We start from the raw sequence: 14,535 nt of genomic DNA on the forward strand, positions 1-14,535 counted from the left end.
TGTTATATATATAAAATATCTTCTGTGCTGACGCTGGGGAGCTTTTACCTCAATTTTAAAGCTTGAAAGGGCGGTGTTCACATCACGGATCACAGGGATTCACACACTTAAAGCCAGGAGTACCGTCTACATTTCCCTATGCGAATTTTGGTGATTCAGTGATTATTTGTGAATCGCTTTTATCTCTATTCTATATTATTGCGTTGTTTCTCTGTCAATTACTTTGGATGCCATATGGGGAAACATTTGCTCATTTGTTGTTCTTCTACTTAACTTTCCATATAAGAGTGTTTTATGAAATAATATACAGCTTAGTTATGCTTTATAAAATACTCTGGTTATTTTGGCTTGTTTCCTGTAGAACACACAGTTTTCAAATATATATTGTTCAGGTTTTTTTTTTAGCAAGGTGCAATTAATTTCATTGGTGTTTTGTTCTCTTCAAAAGTTGTTTCCTCTTCTGTACGGCATCATATATAATGTGTACTAGCAAGCTGTACCGCCTCCTCCATCTTTCCTGGACAACCCTGGTGAACCACCTGTCAGGTGGGAGGTATGGTTTGACGCATTTGAAACCTACCTTGGGGCAATAGACGCTTTAAGGTTTGGTGCTGAAAGGAAGAAGTGTTTACTCCTTCATTATTTAGGTTGTGAAGGGAGCATTTGACTGATGGAGCTGAGAATATTGATGAGTATCAAGAAATTGTTTTTAAACTTAAAACCATGTTTGACAAACAACCCAGTCTTATGGTATTAAGACCACTGTTCTCAATAAGGTGCGCGCGCGCGCACCTCTCTTCCCGTGAGCGCGCACTCCCATTTGTGGAGCAAGCACACACAGGAAATCCCACAAGAAAGTTTGCGCTGCTCGCTTTAAAAAACGAGCGGCGCAAAATACAGCGACTTCCTAGTTGCTGGTTTGCCTGCGTGACTTCGGACTCTGGAGTGCAGGTAAGTGGGGCTTGGGGGCACTTGCTGTGTTTTTTTCGCAGCGCGGTGCGGGGCAGATTGTGGGCTTTTGTTTAGGTTTACTTGTTAATCGCAGCTCGTGAAAAGTACACACTGTGTTTTTAAACTTGCTCTACTCTTTTGTTAGTAAAGCGCGGTGTGGGGCTAGACTGTGGGCTTTTGTATAGGTATTCATGTTAATCACAGCCCTTTCACGAGCTGTGATTAACATGAATACCTAAACAAAAGCTCACAATCTGCCCGCACCTTGCTTTACCTACGAAAGAGTAGAGCAAGTTTAAAAACATGGGGGGGGGCTGTCGATTTTGAGTGCCTTTCAAGAACATGAGCGTAAGATTAAAGTAATTTGAGGCAATATTGCTCCTGTGAGGTTGAAGCTGCTTGAGGGCAAACATTAGGGGATATTTTGCTATAGCCAGCTTTATTCTGCAGAGTATTGCCTTGGTGACCTGGAGTAATTCTTGAACAGATTGCTGCAAACAGCGTTTTTCTTTTATTTATTTTTAATTGGGATAATGTGGGAGAGACTAGTACATACATTTTGCCAACAAATTGTTGTTTATATTTCAAGCAACATTTATAAACATGTTTCTTTTGATCCAATCAGGATCTCACATATAAAACATGGGAGGGTGTTACAGAGATGATTTGCAGCAATATTAGTGAGCTGCTGTGTTACAATATTGAAAACACGTCAGTATTCCTAAATATTTGATTAAACACATTTAGAATTTGGATAAGTGAGCCTGTGCACTGTCAGTGACCTGGCCAAAGAAGGCATAAAAGAGCTGAAACTGGATCATAAATTAAAAGCTGAAGTGGACAGGGGCCCCCAAAATACATTTGGCCCTGGGCCCTCAGAATTCTGTAAATGTCCCTGACTGCAGCACACTGAAGAGACTCGCATTGTTTGGAAGCGCTGCTTTGACAGACATGCGGGGCACCTAGCAGCTGACCAAAGGCCTCGAGGCGCACACAAGCCACCTGGCCTGCCCAGGCGTTACTTGGATGTCCCCGCTGACATCACGGCGGGCTGGCCCCGGGGATAAGGCTGCTGTCTGGGCACCGCAAGCTCTTAAAATAAACACAGCTCTGGGGGAGGCAAGGGAGCAGCAGACTGCGAGAGGGGCACTCTGTGAGTTACCAAGTCTTACTTTTCTCCGCTAGCACTCCTCAGAAGCTGGCTGGCACTCTGCACTTGGCATTGAGCAACGGTGCCCACTATCCTCTCGTCGCTTCAGTGGTTCACTTTACAGGCTTGGGTCTTCAATATGTTCCTGTAAGTTGATGTTGTGTCCGGAGGCACAGTGCCCTGCCTGTGTTCTTGCGGGTAACCAGTAACAATGGGTTCACCTGAGGTCTTTGATACCTGCCTCAGTCTGAGGGCTTTACAAATGGGGTTTTGTCAGTTTCTAGAGCTCGGCCCTTTGGCAGATAGGAAACTGGAAAGCATGGGAAGGGGGTGGGGCGAGGGGGTGATTGGTCAAACCCGGAAGCAGTGCATTAAATTGGCCGGTACTGAGTACCAGCACTTTTTTATTTTGAGAGGGAGAGTACCAGCATTTTTTTATTTTGAGAGGGAGAGCACCGGCACTTTTTAATACTGAGAGGGAGAGTACCGGCACTTTTTAATATTGAGAGGGATAGTACTGGCACTTTTGAAGGGTGACGTAATACGTTTAATTGGAAAGGCAGGAAACAAGCAGGTACTCTCTGGGTCTGAGTACAGGCACTTCTATTTTTCCGTTTCAAGCACTGCCCGGAAGGATATGGAACAGGCATGAAGCCTACCACAACATATCCAGTGGGGCTCTGGTAGGATAGTCTTCGTTATATCCAAAATGATACGGAAAGCTCTGTGGCCAGAGAATTACTAATTGACACTGGTTATGTGGCGTTATTGGTTTATACTCAACAGAGCAGGTGGCTTTTAACCACATAACAATCCTCCTCCTTTTGAAATATTTCTGCTGCTTCTAGTCACGTTAGGTCAGTGCTACCCTTTATCCTTGAGGTGCATGTTGGACTTTTATGATCTTATCAGCTTACAAGGCAACGCCACTTCCAGTATAGTGTCTGGATCCTCACTGTTAATGGAAGTGGATTTCTGGCTCAATTCCAGTGTCTGAGTCCTCACTTATATTGAGCTTGTACTTCTGGCTTGTTTCCAGTGTAGCAGATCCTCACTTTTAATGGCGGTGTATATCTTGCTTATTTCCAGTGTCTGCCTCCTCGCCATTTCTAGCAGTGTATTTCTGGCTTATTTCCAGTGGCCATCAGTGTTAATGGCAGTGGGTTACTGGCTTGTTTCCACCGATGGAGTCATATGCTTTTCTAAACCTGAAGTATACTTGCCTGTGTAACCAATTCATGTCATGGCGTGTGTATCTAAATAGCAAATCTGCCTTAACCTCTTCCGTGCTCATGATGGAACCACTCCGTCACGAGCCACAGACGCGCTGGGCTCGTGACGGAGTGGTTCCGTCACTGCGCGGCCGCCCCGCCCACGCTGCAGGAATTCCGCGCCTGTGCTGGCGTTCTATTGAGCAGGCGGGGCCGTGACGGAACCACTCCATCACAAGCACAGCACGCCCGTGGCGGAGTGGTTCCGTCACGAGCAAGGCGGCGCCGCGCGGACCCCCCTGCCCCCCAGTGACACGGCGGAATTACTGCCGTGGCCAAGGGGTTAAGCCCATGAACATGGCGCTGTATGTGTGAAAATGCACCATCTTTTCAGTTTTTTAAGCTAAAGTTTGGAGTGATATTTGACGCTGCACACACGGGCGGCTGGTTCCTGGCTCACATAGACCCTACACAGCCGCACACAGAGGGGAAAAATTAGAGGGAACATTGGATAAGACATACATTTTTCAAGAGGAGGCAAGTCGTTGGAGAAGATGTAAACACATATATATTCGTTTTATGGAGGTTAGCCCCTGTTTGGCAATTTAAGGGTTTTACTGATCAGCTTATTAGAGACCAATTTGTATGTCAGTGCAAAGATAAACAGTTTAGGAAAAAATTCTAGCTATGTGTAATCCATCATTGGAAGAGACCATCAAGGTAGCCATAAGTATTGAGATTTCTCTAGTTTCATTGAAAGAATTACATGATAAACCCTCCAAGAGTGTAAATATGGTTGGGGCAAGTACGTCCAGACACAATGTTTTCGCCATAGTGGTTTCACAAATATCAAAAGTAAAGGAAACCCTAATAGTTCCATCAGTAGCAACATGTGTTTCCGGTATGGCAATGCCCACATCCCAAAGGGGGAAAATGTCCTGCAGCAAATATTCTATGCAACTATTGCAAAAAACAGGACATTTTGCTAAAGTGTGTTTGAAAAAGAGAACTCAGAAGAAAACTGTGGCATGTTTGTTGGAGTTGGATGAGGAGTCAGACGCTGAAGTTGGCTATGTGATCAGAAATGGACAAGTTTGTTCCTAAAGTAATGAGAATGAACCTGTTGTAGGGGATCCATCTTGTTGTGTTGATCCCATAGTAAAAGTGAGTGTTGGAGGAAAGGGCCTCAGACATTTGGTAGATTCTGGTGCTAGGAACACTTTGATCACACAGCAATTGTTTGAGGAGACGTGGTGTGACAGAAAATGTATGCCACCAGACTGTTCGCCAGTCTTTTGCGAATGGTGCAAGATTTAACTATTTGGTTTTATTGAGGATATACTAGTGTTCAAGGGGAGGAAGATCAAGGGAAAATGTATGTTGCAGTCAAGGGCCTTAACATACTTGGATGGTTTCACCAGGGATTGTTTGGTGTGGGACTAAGACTGGGTGGCAGGGAGCAGGTTTTGGTAGCTGACTTCAATGATGAGGGGCGGAAGTGTTTCAGTAATGGAGTAGGTAAAATTCAGGATTTCAGGCACAAGATTATTGTGAAGGAAGGTGCAGTCTCTATTTAGCACAAACTTAGAGGTGTTCCTTTTAGTCTGAGAGAAGATCTTGACATGGAACACAAGTGTTTGTGTGACAAAGGAATCAAAGAGCCCACTGAGACTGCTTTATGGTTTTCTCCACTTGTATCCCGTTAGGCATGTGGACAACTACACGTATGTGTGGATTTGAGGTCACTCCATTTGGCATAATTGACTCCATTTTCTGTGATGAATCCATCTTCTGCAACAGACTCCATTTTCTGTACTCACTTGTAGCTGCAAAGTGGGGGGGGGGCATGTTTCTGCTCTTCACTTGTTTTTCGCTCCTCACCTATCAGAGTGAACTGGAACATGTTGTTTGGGATGCGTGCTTGGTACCTTTCAGGGAATAGGCAGAATGAACAGCTCTGTCTTAGAGTCAAAATACGGGAGCCTGGCCAGCCTCCATCTTGACCTTGACCTTGACACAGACCTATACTGCCAGCTCGTTTTTTCCAATAGAAGGGGGCGAGGTTTCTAGAATTTTCGCATTATGTTGAGTAAAGGTATTAAAGCTGGAAGTCTTCGGAAGGGCGAGTAAAAGCTCACCACAGAGGAGACGTACTGCTGTGGAAGTGACAGAACTTGGGTCCTGATCGAACTCCTTCCTGGGCTGTCGAAGGGCTTCTCCAGCTTGAGTTGACAAGTATGTTCTATGATCGAACGGTGAGGTGTTCCTTACTTTATGAACATCATTTCTAAGTTTCTTTGCTCTTTGCTACACTCTTGGGGGAAAGTCATAGATTTTATTTTTGACTCTCAAACGCACCAGACGCATTTCGGCAGTCGCCTTCCTCGATGGTACGAGGGCGCGCCAGAATCTGCCATATTTTATATTTACACCGTGACCATTTGGAGTTCTATGAATGACACACGGACTACAAAGCCCAGGAATCTAAGCGGCCCATCTAAGGGCGGTTAATTGAACAGTACAAAAAAGGGTGTGTCTTAACGTGCACAAGAACATTGTTGAGACTCTGAGGAAAGCGCGCTTAGCGCTGAAACGCGTCAAGCTATATCGACTTTGGGACTGTGTAATGGATCGTGATACCTGTTTCTGTCTTTACTAATTAAAGGTACTGGTTGCCAGCTGTTGACGGAATGCATTCTTGCCGAAGGGCAAATCTGGAGCTTTCATGTCTACATGGCGGGCCCTGCCGTGAAGGACGCACCTCCCTGGTAATGTAGAGACCATGCGGTTCGAATCTGCAAAACCGCAATTATGGACCAACAGCTTCGAGGATTGTAGACAGAACGGTACCACGAGGCCCATCTGAGGGCTTGTAAATTTACCCACAGAACATTGATGTGCATCCATTTGGAGTTCTATGAATGACACACGGACTACAAATCCCAGGAATCTAAGCGGCCCATCTAAGGGCGGTTAATTGAACAGTACAAAAAGGGGTGTGTCTTAACTTGCACGAGAACACGAGAACATTGTTGAGCCTCTGAGGAAAGCGCGCTTAGCGCTGAAACGCGCCAGGCTATATCGACTTTGGGACTTGTTATGGATCGTGATACCTGTTTCTGCCTTTACTAATTAAAGGTACTGGTTGCCAGCTGTTGACGGAGTGCGTTCTTGTCGAAGGGCAAATCTGGAGCTTTTATATATATATATATATATATATATATATATATATATATATATATATATAACAACCTCAGTCCTGCAATAGTCTCACTCCAGAAAGCAGGTACGGACCACAAATGCGGAGAAAATCTTCTTCTTTATTTTGTGCAGATTATTAAAGCGCAAGTGCAAAGTTTGTCAAAAGGCTAGTGCCCAGCATGACGCGTTTTGACTGCCTGATGGCAGTCTTGATCACATGACGCGCTGGACCAATTGGTGTATATATAAAGTGAATTGTTTAAAAGCACATGATGCATATCATCCAATTAATTATAGACGCATTATAAACACAGAAAGAGGCCTGTTTTTTCTCTTTTGCAATACATGTCCGTTTTGAAAAAGACATTATATCTACATTCAAACATAGTGCTTAAAAATATATAACATCAAACTGAAAAACAGCTGTACATCAGTAGATTCAAAACCTATTAATTATAATCAAAACATTAGCATAGTGCTAAATGTTGTTAATCAGTTTTATCTGAATCCAGTTTCCAAAACCTAAAGTGCAAATATCCAATTTTGGCCTCTTATATTGTACATAATGTCATAACAAAAGCCTATTTGATCCCTGAAAAGATTTATGACAATGTGCAAAATATGCAAAAAAGTGCTAAAGTGATAGTGCAAATAATCAAAACATAAATATGTACAAATACATGCTGCATTTATATACAGACGTCCCAGATGTCTTTTCTTGAATAGAATGTCCTAGTCTGGTTCAAAACATTGATAAATCATGTTCCAATCTCAAAAGAGTCTTTCTCACTTTGTTGTATCTAGTGGAAAGAAAAAGATGCATATGTATAAACATATAAAAATATATGTGTAGAGGCACATGTTCTCGTTGTGAAATAAATTACAATCGCTATATAGATGTAATACAACAACACTTTTCAATAGAGGATTACTTTCAAATGTGGACCAGTGTTCTTCATCCGATATCAACCTGGTATTATAATGCTTAAAAACGGCAAAGAATCCTGCAAAGCCACGTAAAACCAAGAAAATCTCAAATAAAATCTAGCTAAAACGAGATATCACCGAATAAAACGATCACAATACCAATCCTCTTAAAAACTACAACTACAATATGGGACATGTATAAAACAACCAGAACATTTTTTTAAAAGACATATACACATATCTGTATCTTATTCATAAAGAATATACAAAGTTAAAGCAGCTGTCAACATGCCGGCTTTTCTTTTTTGTTAAATATTTGTGGAAGGGGGCTGTGTGCCCCTGCTTCTTTTACAATTTTTTGGGCCCTGGACACTCCAACCCTCAGGGTCTGAGCATTTTATTAAAAAAAATAAAAAAACGGGAAGGGAGCCGCGTGGCCTCCATTCCCTGGGCCGCTATTGGCCCCAGGGACCCCAACCCCAGGGCCTGGCCAGCATTTTATATTTTTTTATTTTGGAAGGAGGCCGCGTGGCCCCCTCCTGATGTCTATAATGCCCCGGGAACCCCATCCCCTGGGGCATTGCCTCGTTTTTATTAAAAAAAGTTAAATAATAGTACGGAAGGGGGGGCCGCAAGGCACCCTTCCCTTGGCCACTTCTGGCCCCAAGGACCCCATCCCCCGGGGCCTGGCCAGCCTCTTTTTTTTTTTAGGGGGGAGGGCCGCATGGTCCCCCTCCTAAGGGCAATTATGGCCCGGAGACCCTATCCCCCGGGGTCATCCCTCAAGTTGGGGACCGTGGGGGAAGCCCCATTGCCCCCACGGTCCCGCCCGCTCCCCACCTCCTGCGGGAGCTGACATTGCTTTTGGGCAAGGGGCAATGCGGCTCCCCTTACCCAAAAGCAAAGCATTGTTGGCTATGACAGGGTAGGAGCACCATAGCAAACGGCAATGTCCTGGGGGTTGACATCCCAGGACATTGCAGGAGCCGGCCCTGAGGGGTGGCGGTCCCCAGGCAAATCAAGGGCTCCACGAGGGGGGCTGCCCGGCCCCCCTCCCTTCATTTGCATAGCCCAGAGGAGGTGGTGGTCCCCGGGGCAGTGCCCCCCTCACTAATTATTTTCAAACAACCGGGGAGGTGGGGGGGCCCGCGAGGTGCCCCACCCTAACTTCAATAAAGCACTGGGGGAGGTGGCGATCCCCGGGGCTTGGGGGACCCGCAAGGTCCCCACCCTAATTTTAATAAAGCCTCAGGGAGGTGGCGGTCCCCGGGGCTTGGGGGGCCCACAAGGCCCCCGCCCTTATTTCATTATGCCCGGGGGAGGTGGCGGTCCCCGGAGCTGCAGGGGGCTGCATGCCCCCGCACATCATCATAAATGAAGTCCCGGGAAGGTGGCGGTCCCTGGGGCTGCAGGGGTCCGCAACATAATCTGGCATGCCCCCTTTTCTTATGTTTCATCTTCTTTTTTTTATTTCTTGTGACTCGGTTACCGAGTCACAAGATGGCTGCCAACACTTCCTGGTTTGGAGTGTTGACAGCCAATCAGAGTGAAGCTTGTGCCCCGGAGAAGTCGCAACCCCTCCTCGGTGCTCAGATATATACATTTTTATTTTTTTAATTTCTCAGCAACTACTGAACGGATTTACACCATTGTAAAAAAGAGTGATTCCTGAACCAAGAGCTACCTTTTTGCCAAATTTGGTTTAATTCCATTGAGCAGTTTGGGCTGTAGTTGTGTCTAAAGTTTCTATGGAAATGAACATGTGGAAATGCGTTATGGGACCCCCTTTGTTCTCGGCCTCCGCTTGACGAGTCACCCCGAAACATCCAAGACAGGAGCTGACTGGAGCGCCCCATTCGTTTTGAAAATTTCGTGAAGATTCGTCAATTGGCCCCAACGATATTGGCAAAAGAAAAAACGCTTTTTGAATAGAAACAAGGTCATAACTATAACTACCTACTGGAGACTGCATCACTTACCCAGTCTGAACTACTGCATTCTGGGACTGGCAGTTCTTTTTAGCATTTGAAGACTGCTGCAGGTGAGCGCTTTAAGACTCTGAGGCGGAGCATACTACAATGCAATCCAGTGGAGGCAGGTCATTTAAAGTTGTGCTGGCGTCTAAACCTCCTGTTTATTCCTGGCGCTGATGAAGGCTACACACACAGTCGAAATGCATTCGCCGCAATGTTGCATTAAGGAATAAAGATTCTCCATGGTGTCAACCAATGTGGCCTCTGCCTTTTCCACGAGGAGGTTGTAAGCGATGTCATGCACGCCAGCCAGAGACGTGCTACAGAGGCCCCCGCATGATAAGTTGGCCTGGTCGTGACTGGCTTCGCTACGGAGAACTTTGTTGTGCTCCAAGGTATTGGAAGGACCAGTGCCCCCGCTGCACCTGGGAGGAGAGGAGGCGGTGTTGGGGTCACACGACTCCACTCTGGGCGAGAAGCATGGTCTACTTGCCCCCGCTAAGAGGATACCTGAATGTGACTGTCATGCGGTCGAGGGACCCAAGGAGGTTTCAATATTCTCCCCGCAACACAGGACATTGGTTTTAGTGCATCACGAATCCCTGCAGCCCGTAGTATCATTTGGTTCCCTGTGCATCACTTACCCGGTCTGAACTACTGCATTCTGGGACTGGCAGTTCTTTTTAGCATTTGAAGACTGCTGCAGGTGAGCGCTTTAAGACTCTGGGGCGGAGCGGACTACAATCCAATCCAGTGGAGGCAGGTCATTTAAAGTTGTGCTGGCGTCTTAACCTCCTGTGTATTCCTGGCGCTGATGAAGGCTACACATACAGCCAAAATGCATTCGCCGCAATGTTGCATTAAGGAATAAAGATTCTCCATGGTGTCCCCCAATGTGGCCTCTGCCTTTTCTTCGAGGAGGTATATATATATATATATATATATATATATAAAACAGGCTCCCAACTGCTCTGGACGCAGTTCAAACGGGCGCAGACCTTCTTAAACTAATACTGTTTTTTATCACTTATCACTTTTATTACGGTCACTGATTGCATATCTCTTATTTTCTGGTTTACAGAGTTGGCTGGTGATCATATTTGGGAATCTGTTCGATCTTTAGAAGCCCCAGACCACCCATGAAGTGTATGAATGGACTACGTTAAAAATTTAAAAATAATTGGTGCTTTTGCCCACTGGGGCTTGATTGAAAGAATATGGTGAAGTTAACCATATGTTTGGACAGTTTTAGTACGCTTTAGTACACTGAACGATAAGTGATTGTCATTGAATTATGACAGGGAACTATCACGGTGCCCACTCGGGCTTTATCAGTGGTGTAACATTTAAAAAGGAATAACAGGTGTCCAATTGGTGTGACTAATTCTATCACATTTTGACAAAGAATCGTAACTGTGCATGTATATTATATGTCTTTTGCACAATGAATTCCACGCATTGATTATTTACCTTTAACCTGGTTTAAATATTATTGCAAATTCACGTTTTACGCATTTAACGTTTTCTGCAGCATTTACGCTTGTATTTCCTTTGTTGTCTGGCGAGCTCTGTAACCTTCGAACTCAGCCCGCAGATATACCCACAAGTCTGTTTTCCATGAGTATGATCTGAATACCATGTGACTGTATATATTGAGCACTTCCTGTTTGGTTTCTTTCTCGTGAAAAAGCAGATTTCCTGCGAAACGCGTCGAGAAAGCCATTAAATAAAACACGCTTTGCACTTCCAAGTGGCCCGGATCTCTTTTCTTGACTGGAGAAGGTTTTGGTTGGATATATTGGGATTCGCTATCCCATCCGAGGCCCGCCTTTGACAAGCGGCAGGGGTCTACAGCGACCTGTTTGCCTGGATGTTTTGATACGGAACCCCGCCCGCCCTTTTGAACTTTGACACGGCAACATTGTGTCAACGCTGTTCAACAACAGACAAGCTCTTTGGTTTCTTTGGGGAGAATACGTCTCCAAATTGAAATATCTACATAACGGAGCACAACTTTAATACGAGCAGAACGCCCATTCAGTCTTAACCAGCTGTACCGGTGAGTGACTGTGGCTTCTGCCGTATCCCGTTACGAACTTGAGTCTGTTGCACATCTTTTATCACGAGCCAAAATACATTACGGCGAACAGAGTTCAAAGAGGCTAAAGGCTTGATACACGGAACGTATACCACTACGGGAGTGTTATCACGAATGCAAAGCAGGTGGAAGCTCACATTTTCCGCATAAACCCAAAAACTGTACACGCAATGGCTTCTAGTAGGAACCAACGGCGGTATGAAGCAGCAAGCCGTATGTTTACCGACCTCGATCCCACTACAACCAGCAATCCCTCTGAGAATGCTAATCAGAGGAACATTGGCCCAAATAAACAGAGTCTTTGGAATGCCTTATGGAAACTGTTGGTGACCGAACAAAGTAAATGGTGGGAAGCCACCACACTCCAAAAATATATCGAGGTGGACAGAATACCAAGGGGATTGCGGATTTACACTACCCCAACATTCGCAGATCCCGATCCCGACATGGTGGAAGAATGGGCGGGGAATAGTCACGAATGTTCTATGAGAATGCTCAAAATTCTCGTGAAATATGCTAATAAACATTGTGAAAAATTGGCTGAAGAGATCGAGGCCATTACCAATCAACTAAAAGGTCTTTACGAGAATGAAAAAGACTTTGAAAGTGAAATGGCTAAATTTGACATCAAGTTGGAAAAACTAGAGAAAGAAATACGGGACAAGAAGGAAAGTAAATTTATCAGAGACTGCAATGACTACGAGCGCGGTCAAGTGTTGACCTTTGCCAAGAGATACGATCACTTGCGAATAACAACCACTACACAGGAATCTACACCACCTACCTCCACCGATGGGACCAGTGCCACAAACACAAGGGATCCCAGTGATTCAAGGGAACAAGCCACTGCCCCAGCCGGGGAGAGCACACAAAAAGCACAGAATCTGGAGCTCATGAGCCCAAAAGACAAGATTTTAATGGAATTCGCTATGGTGGCCCAGGGAAGATTAACTGGGCAAAACAAACCAACCGGAGGAGCAAAAGGACGAGGTCAAGGCGGGAAAGGCGCCGGAAAAAACAACGTGAACATGAATACCAGCAACGTGTCGAGCCCAGTGGGATCCAGGACAAGGGGCCAGAGGAAAGGGAAATAATGGAGTCCAATACAGTAATCAACCTATCTACCAGAGAGCTGAATACGGCTGAGAAAGAGGTATTGTCCCTAGGATTATCCTTTTGCCCCACCTCCTCCTTTGACTATACCCAAAGTCGCATTGATCTTTATTACTTTACTCGTAAGCTGCGTTTAAAGAAATGGCATGCTACGAAACTTACCACTGAGACTCGCGAGTCGGTGCAAGTGCCCACCAGTATCACAGGTGCAGATGTGGAAACGCTGCATCTACTCCATGAACTGGAGGGAGACTTGGACACACTCGATAACCCTATGCTCAATCTGATACATGATGATGTGGATATTGGCTTGAATTATCAGAGTGGTTTTAGACCAAAATCTGTATTTTTACCGCAAATTGTTAATGAATCTATAGACATCTTCGAAAAAGCAATGGTGAAAGAATTTGAAAGATTGTCTAGGCGTAATAATTATGCAAATTGTAATCTAACAAATGCACAATTTAAGGCTATCAAATCTTTGAGCAATGACAGAAATATTGTTATCAAAAAATCGGATAAGGGGGGAAACATGGTGGTGTTACCTCGTGATCTATACATTAATGAAGGCCTATCTCAGTTAAGTGATTGCACTAAGTATGAGAAAAGTAATAAGGCAACCTATCTTGCTTGTGTTTCGAAATACACAGAACAACTGAACATCTGGAGGGAGAGTGAGCTCATTAGTCGAGAGGAATTTAATTTTATCCTTAACAGACATCCTAAGATACCCGCTCTCTACCTCCTGCCAAAGGTTCACAAAAGTATGACTGACCCCCCGGGGAGACCCATTGTATCATCTAGGGGTAGCTGTTGGGAAAATACCTCTAGGTATGTGGATTTCTTTTTACAACCGCTGGTACAAAACGTACCTTCGTACCTTAGGGATTCAGGTCACTTCTTACAGAAAATTAATGACATGCCCTGGAACCCGAACTGGCTATTCATGACCCTAGATGTTAACAGCCTCTATACTTGTATTCCCCACCAGCAAGGCATCGAAGCATGTAGATACTTCCTCAGAACACGCTCCATTTCCTACCTTCTCCATACCGAGATGCTTCTTGATATGGCATACACATGCCTTACCAAGAATTACTTCCTCTTCAACGACACTGTTTACCATCAGCTCCTGGGCACCGCGATGGGGACTTGTTTTGCACCCAGTTTTGCCTGTCTGTACTTGGGACTTTGGGAAGAGAGAGTGGTCTACCAATCCCAAGCATTTCCTACCAAAATTGTTTGTTGGCTCCGCTACATAGACGATATTTTTATTGTCTGGAGCGGAAGCCAACAAGAGGCAGTGGACTTTGTAAAAGACCTGAATACTAATGACTTTAATCTTAGTTTTACATGTCACACTACTCCCACAGTCATTGAATTTTTAGACGTTAAGGTTGAGAGCAAAAATAACGTTTTGACTACGACCCTATTCAGAAAAAGTACAGCGGGCAACAGCTTACTACACGCCTCTAGCTGCCACCCGACCAATCTCATTAACTCTATTCCAGTAGGAGAATTCCTGAGAGCTAAACGGAACTGCTCTAATGAAATAGACTACAACAGAGAAACAATTCTAATGAGCGAAAGGTTTAAAGAGCGAGGGTATGGTCGCAAATGCATAGCCAGGGCCCTGGCTAAGGTAAAAGATAGAGAAAGAACAAGTCTACTTATTCCGAAAGAGAAAGAATGTCAACCGACCCAAGGTGTGATCAGTAGATTTATTACTGATTACCATTGTGACTCCAGGGAAGTGAGGAAAGCACTGAGTAAATACTGGAATATACTAAAACTAGACAAAGACTTAGCTCCGGCAATCTCTGAGCATCCCCAACTTACCTTCAGAAGACCGAAATCCCTCAAAGACCTTCTCTGCTCCACTCTTTTACCCAAAACTGTGAAACAGAGAAA

The 14,535-nt window shown here is 44.8% G+C and overlaps 1 protein-coding gene across 1 annotated transcript; it reads left to right on the plus strand.

The window, feature by feature from the left end:
• The first annotated feature begins 11,681 nt into the window (after positions 1 to 11,681).
• Positions 11,682 to 12,605, plus strand: LOC147718602 (uncharacterized). Its single transcript, XM_086966746.1, has one exon. It carries the CDS (start codon positions 11,682 to 11,684, stop codon positions 12,603 to 12,605), a length of 924 nt encoding a protein of 307 aa, XP_086822872.1.
• Positions 12,606 to 14,535: the final 1,930 nt, after the last annotated feature.

Source organism: Lissotriton vulgaris, chromosome 4_1, assembly GCF_964263255.1.
Source record: "Lissotriton vulgaris chromosome 4_1, aLisVul1.2, whole genome shotgun sequence".
NCBI lineage: Eukaryota > Metazoa > Chordata > Amphibia > Caudata > Salamandridae > Lissotriton > Lissotriton vulgaris.